We start from the raw sequence: 6,690 nt of genomic DNA, 5'->3' as shown, positions 1-6,690 counted from the left end.
TGTGTGTGTGTGTGTGTGTGTGTGTGTGTGTGTGTGTGTGTGTGTGTTAAATGTCTGAAGATCTGAACTTAGGTCCTCCTGACTCTGGGCCGGCACTCTACTCACTGTGCTGCCTAGCCCGCCCCTTCTCTCTAATTTTTTAGGTGAAAAAACTATGTATTTTTCATAAGTCCACAAACACTGTGCTTGACTCTGCCCTTATCCAACCTTAAAAAGGTACCTGTTGCACTTGTATGTCAACAAGATAGACGATGATGATAATGAAGTTAAGGGCACAACTCATGGCAAGTTTCTCCTTTTCTACTATAGTGTGTCCATCAAGTCATGGTCTGCCTTTGAGAGAGGGAATTATTGATATTATGAGATTATTTGGCCTCATTAACATGTTTTGCTTCATCCCACAGTGCCAGGAGGCTCAGATGGTCCAAGTGGTGTATTGATCTGTTCTGAAAACTACATCACCTATAAGAACTTTGGTGATCAGCCTGATATCAGATGTCCCATTCCTAGGAGGCGGGTGAGACCTTTCGGGACCAAGGGGAGGGGTATTTGGAAATAGCAGTGGAGAAGGAATATGGAAGGAAACAATTTGTTCTATGTTCTAAGAGAACTTATTTTTTACTATCAAGAGGATAACAACAAATTGATAGGATTTGCTAGGTCTTGCCTTTATTACTACATATTCATCACTCATAAGGTTGATTGCCTTGTAGTAGGGAAGTTTGCTGTAATTTGGGAAATAAGATGCTTTGGTAAGCTTTTGAAAGGTGGGTTCTAGATTTTGGTATGGGTGAAGAGAACGTAGTGGGGGAATTTGAAAAAATTTAATGAGATATAAGTTCTCACTAATAATAGCATCCATAACTTGGGTGAGGAGAAAGTAAACAAAAAAGTGATGAATGGATAGTAGTAATGCCTTGTCATAAGCCAGTTGTATATGATAACTTTGCTCATTGCCTGAAATGATGATTATTTCATGATATTTCTCTGAATTTTTTTTCCCTGGAGACAAAACTTACCTCTCTGAATCTGATCAGGCTCTGAGCCTCAAATATGGTCAAGTTGTTATAGAAGGCCATGCTGGCCACAGTCTTCATCAGTAATTTTGTTGAGGCACCTATTGATGATGGGGCAGGTAGAACTAGAAATCGGCCCCTTTTCTAGAAGACATTCAGGAGTTGTTTTTTGAAAAGGTAGCTGTTTGCTTTGTTTCCCTTCTCGAAGTCAGTATTTGCTATGGCTGAAAATGTTGGCCTCCACTTGAGACCCATTGATTCTTCTGAGAGGAAAAGTATCATTTCTAAGATCTTGGTTCTTTATGTTTGCCTTTGTTAGAATGACTTAGATGATCCTGAGAGAGGAATGATTTTTGTCTGCTCTGCCACTCATAAGACCAAGTCTATGTTCTTCTTTTTGGCACAAACTGAGCAAGGAGACATTTTCAAAATCACTTTGGAGACAGATGAAGACATGGTAAGTAGATTAAGAAGGGAGTGAGATATTTTTATCTCTTAGAATAAATGTTCATGATGAATGTGCTTGGCTAGGGTGTTTTGTCACAACCTCCTACATTTTGGTTATATCTTTACCTTCATTGAAGCTTATGTAGCCAGTTCATTCTCTGTTTAGTTGGGATGTCTGTTTAGACATCTGTTTTTGGATAGAGATTGTCAGATTTATAGAAGTTAATTGAAGCTGCCTCTCTCTACTTCATTTTATGTTGGGCAGAAAGAGGGTGATGCCATATGATGTTAACCTTTTATCTTTATGGGTGTAACAACTAGAAGAATTACTTCATTCCAACCTCGCTATTTTGAGTACTACTGAGAGTTCTTTTATAACATATACTTGACATGAAACCCCCAAGTGGCCCCCCTAATATGCCCCCCATTTTATTTCCTTTCAGGTTACTGAGATTCGGCTGAAGTACTTTGATACTGTCCCTGTGGCTGCTGCTATGTGTGTGCTCAAAACAGGCTTCCTCTTTGTGGCATCAGAATTTGGAAATCAGTGAGTAACTCTTACCCTACTTGATCTGTTTTACTGGAGAAGCTTGTAGTAAAGGAGAGTTGCAAAGCAGATAAATGGGTAACCCTTTCCTTTAGTTTTAAGTCATCATTAGCTTCTAATTCACTAATTCCAGTGGCCCTTTCTCAGTCCATATCTTTGTAGCATTTAATCCTTACTACAGGCTCCCCTTTGAAACCCTTGTCCCTTGGTGTTGCTACTCCCTCTCTGACAGATGTCCTTGATGGCTCCTTCTCATCTCAATCTCTTAACTATCCTAATTTAACATTCTTCTGGGTTCTAGCCTTTAGCTTCTGTCTATACTTTTTCTGTGTTTTCATTCCAGATCTCTTATGTCCTTAATCCTAAATTTCAATCAGTATTCATCGAAATATTGGGGTGTCTTATTGGCACCTTAGACATTTGTAGCAGCAAGCACCCCAAGCGTCCCCAGGGTGGTTGCCAACACAGGTTCTTAGATCTGCTTTGTTAAAGGAAAGCAACTCAAAATGGGTTAATAAGCTTACTTTAATCGGTCAGATATGTATTGTTTACCTAGTTCAGGGGAAAAAAGTCAGCACCTCGAACTTCAGAGTATACAGACAGAATTATCAAGACAGAGAAACAGATCAAGTAAACTGTTTCCAAACTGTCCAACCATTACATCCATACCAAATCAACATCTGGGTTTCAAAGCCGGAGGCTCTAGAAAACTGCTTCCCAGAGTTTCATCTCATCAAATCACAGAACACTTCTCAAAGTGAGCCCCAAAACAAAGCTACACATCAGGGCTTATATAGCCTTCTCCTGGCTCAGAGAATGTAACAACCTTATTGACCCACTGGCCAATCAAAAAGTATCTACTGAAAAACAAGCCTGGCACCCCAGGCTCCTGGTGCACTTTAGCCTGGGGCAGGGAAGATCTTAAAAATTTACATTCCCATTACAACATTACCTGACTGAACCAAAGATATTTCTTGTGTGACCTTGTACAAGTCACTTATCCTCTCCAGTCCTATTTCCTTATCTATAAAATGAGGGTGACTCTAAGGTCTTTTCTAGTTCCAAATCTATGTTGTAGTGAGCTTTCCTTGTCCTAACTTTTCCATTTCTGTGAATACATGCCAGTTTTTTCCCAGTTACCTGGTCTTCAAACCCCTTTGAAAATGTATGTGGCATTAAGAATGAAAGAAATGGGGGTGGCTAGGTAGCGCCGGCCTGGAGTCGGAAGGACCTGGAATTGGCTCTGGCCTCAGATACTTAACACCCATACAAAATAACTGGCCGTGTAATCTTGAGCAAGTTACTTAACCCCAATTGCTTTTAAAAAAAAAAAAGAATGAAAGAAATGATCAATACCTACCAGCTCTTTGTAGTGTCTCTTGCCTAGACCATTGCAGCATATCCTCTTAACTGGTTCCTTTGTCTCATCTCTAATCCATCATGAACACAGACTTGAAATCTTCTAAATAAAATTAATCTTCTAAAAATGAAGCTTCTCAATAAATCATTCAGCTTCAGAAATCTTCCTGTGCTCTCATATTGCTTAACAAATTGAATTATGGAAGACCCAACCTGTTCTGAATGTATCCTATATGTGAGAGTTAGCTGGCTGCTTTTTCTGTTATACTAGCCTAAGATTTAGTGATCTGGGAAATTAGTCCAGGTTTTGCCTACTGATTACCTATTTGATTTGAGGGCTTGATCATTTGGATATTTGCTTGTGGACGCTAAGTGCACTTTCATCTCTGTAGCCTGAAGTTGGGGCATGTTGTTATTGGCAGTTCTGGTTATCTTCTGTCATCGTTTTTTCCCTTCCTTTTGTTGGTTTGTTCTTGAACCGATACACTTAATTAGGCTGGCAGGGTAAGGCTAAATCAGTCACATTGCTTATTAACAGCCTGAATTAACCACATTGTTAAACTAGGCCATTTCCCAGTTCTCCATTCCAGACTTTTGTTTTACATAGTAAATTTCTAGGAGCCAGAAGTCAGGCACATTTATTAGGGAACATATGGAAGGTGAGGATGAGGACCAGAAGGAGAGTCTGGCAGTCCTTTGGATTTCTTTTATTCATTTTATTTCACTAAGATGATATGTCACATTTATGCAACCGTAAAATTATCCATGTTTCCTTTGATTTTACTATGCTTATCAAAGAGTGCTGTGTTGGTATAGATTCAATAAATTCCTTCAGCCCTGCTCTCTGCTTAATAATGAAGAAAATCAAATACTGATAAGCAGAACTTTTGAAATTTTTCTGACTCCACAGAGCAATCTTTGCTAAAATTGATAGGATATTTATGGAGCAAGGTTTTTGGTTTTCTTTTTTTTTTTTTCATGACAAGATTCTTATTCCCAATTTCTAGCAAATGTCCTAACCAAAATTTCAATTCTTCTTCATCCATAGTTACCTGTATCAAATTGCCCATCTTGGTGATGATGATGAAGAACCTGAGTTCTCATCTGCCATGCCCCTGGAAGAAGGAGACACATTCTTCTTCCAACCTCGGCCTCTCAAGAACTTAGTGTTGGTGGATGAACTGGATAGTCTCTCCCCTATTCTGTTTTGTCAGGTACAGCCCAGTCCTTCTCTTCTGTTCGGAGTATGATGGGAGGGAAGCACTAATACCTCTGGTGGAGTTGGACATTTCTACCCACCCGAGGCTCTCCCCTTGGGATATGCAAGGCTTTGATAAGCTTTTCTGAAAAGAAGAGAGCTATAGGTAATCTACTAGGGAGTGTGGCTGTGTTGAGGGACTTTACTAGAATTTTGAGCCCTCCTTTAAATAATTAACCTTTTAAACTACTGGAGGTGAGGGATGGGAGGAGCATGTGTGTATATATCTTTGCTTCAAATTGTATAGGAGTTTCTTTAGGGCAGGAATTTTTTGAATCTTATACTCAGTATCTTTCATATAATAGGCATTTAACATGCAAATCTTTTTAAATTGAATGTTAGTCCCTAGAAGCAATCACTTCCCCAGGGAGGGACAAGACAACAAATGGGGATGAATTTTGGTTCTCATAGGGATGCTTCAAAAGTAGAATTTTCTAGCATTCAGAATTAAAGCTATGAGATACAAGTCAGGCTTTACCATGATAATTTCTTTCTCGTGTCCCTTTTTCTACAAAGGGATCTGGAAAGAGTTTCTGAGGGTGTATGGGTGGGTGGTGGGTTTAAATTCAGACTTTTATTTTCTCTCTTGAGAAGGGGGATAGACCTGAGAGCAACAGAAAATGACACCAAGGACTGCCGTTCCCGTTTATCTAATTAACTATTTTTTTCGTCAGTGACTTGAAGAAAACAATTGTCTGCTCTAAATCCACTTTGGACAATTTTGTAGTTGAGGGAAATGAATGGAGTCTTAACAAAGAAAGGAAAAAGTACTTTAGTAAAGTATACACTGCCCTAGATTGGAGGGAATTTCCCTGAATCTCGGGTAATTAAGAGTCTCTGAGCAGGCTGTCTTCAGTTTTATCCTGTTAATTGACTCGGTGAAGCATTTTGTGCTAGTTGCAGAAATTGAAGACATTTTCAGTGAAAGACTCCTTTCACTCCACAATTGATGTTGCCTTTTTGGAGCAAAGGGCCCCATATGGCAACAGAGTGAAATGTCAGTTTAGCTCCAGCTGAATCAGCTTGGCCCTGTTTGGTTTGGGGTGATAACAGAGGTGTATCCTAACTGTCTTATTCTGTGCAGATTGCTGATCTGGCCAATGAAGACACCCCACAGCTGTATGTAGCTTGTGGCAGGGGACCACGATCTTCTCTGAGGGTTTTGAGGCACGGACTAGAGGTGAGGAGGATTGCCAGGTTATTTGGTGGGATCATGGGATGACACTGTGACGAGATATGCTTTTACTCTGTAGTCAAGACAGTTAGGATTTGGTCTGTTGAGTGTAAGAAAAAAAAATGCTACTTTCCAGGTGAATGATCTCTTCCAGCTCTATCTTAACTCATTTCTCTCTGGGTTTGACACCCCTGTTCTATACTAACTTCTCCAAAAACCAGGGGGTTCCTAAGGTCTAACCGGGTCAATGAAGCAGTGGCATGAAAATGTAATGTCTTGACTACTAAGCACTAACATGAATAAGTCCATTCTGAATGCCACAGAAAGAGGCCAACCTGTGTCCTTACATAGGATATGTATGTATATAGAGTGCAGCAAGAGGGACGGCTCGTGGTCTGCAAGATGATGACTCTGGAAAATGTAGTAAGAGCCCTAAGTCTTCCTTTTAGTGGTGATTCTTTTTAGGAAGGGTTACTTAGATTGGTTCCACTAGAATAGAATCTACACTTCTGTCAGGTTTTGGTTTTTAGTCTTCCAGAAATAGTGAAATATTTGTAAAACCCTTCAGCAGGCTGCTGATCTTCATTGGCCTTATGCACAGTCTTATGTCCATAACACTTTCCTACCCACCTTTTAGGTATATGTCTACCCTGTTTCCCCGATAATGAGACACTGTCTTATTAATTTTTTGGACAGAAAAACACCAGAGGGCTTATTTTCAGGGGAGGGCTTATTTTAATGAACATTGACAGCAATTTTAATAAACAGGTAAATGTGAACAAAAAAATGTACCTCTATTCAATAAGCAAATCACTGGGGAAGAACAGGATGATGTGCTCACTGCTGCAGCTCAGAACGCGGCGTGCGTTTCACGGGGGGAGGGGGACGG

At 40.0% G+C, this 6,690-nt stretch overlaps 1 protein-coding gene and 1 non-coding gene across 2 annotated transcripts in view; both read left to right on the top strand.

The window, feature by feature from the left end:
* SF3B3 (splicing factor 3b subunit 3) overlaps window positions 1-6,690 on the top strand; it is a 34,202-nt gene that overhangs the window by 6,058 nt on the left and 21,454 nt on the right. The window contains exons 6-10 of the mRNA XM_069087642.1: window positions 405-517; window positions 1,336-1,473; window positions 1,907-2,010; window positions 4,418-4,583; window positions 5,712-5,807. Coding sequence (XP_068943743.1) covers window positions 405-517; window positions 1,336-1,473; window positions 1,907-2,010; window positions 4,418-4,583; window positions 5,712-5,807 — 617 coding nt within the window. The remainder of the gene's footprint in view (window positions 1-404; window positions 518-1,335; window positions 1,474-1,906; window positions 2,011-4,417; window positions 4,584-5,711; window positions 5,808-6,690) is intronic.
* LOC138160891 (small nucleolar RNA SNORD111) lies at window positions 954-1,041 on the top strand. The gene has a single exon (XR_011168220.1). It is a non-coding gene; the product is annotated as a small nucleolar RNA SNORD111 (small nucleolar RNA).

The sequence above is a fragment of the Petaurus breviceps genome, unplaced genomic scaffold (assembly GCF_028583685.1).
Source record: "Petaurus breviceps papuanus isolate PSGF00001 unplaced genomic scaffold, PetGlider_PUasm1.0 182, whole genome shotgun sequence".
NCBI classification, from domain to species: Eukaryota; Metazoa; Chordata; class Mammalia; order Diprotodontia; family Petauridae; genus Petaurus; species Petaurus breviceps.
This window is presented reverse-complemented; position numbering and strand designations above follow the sequence as displayed.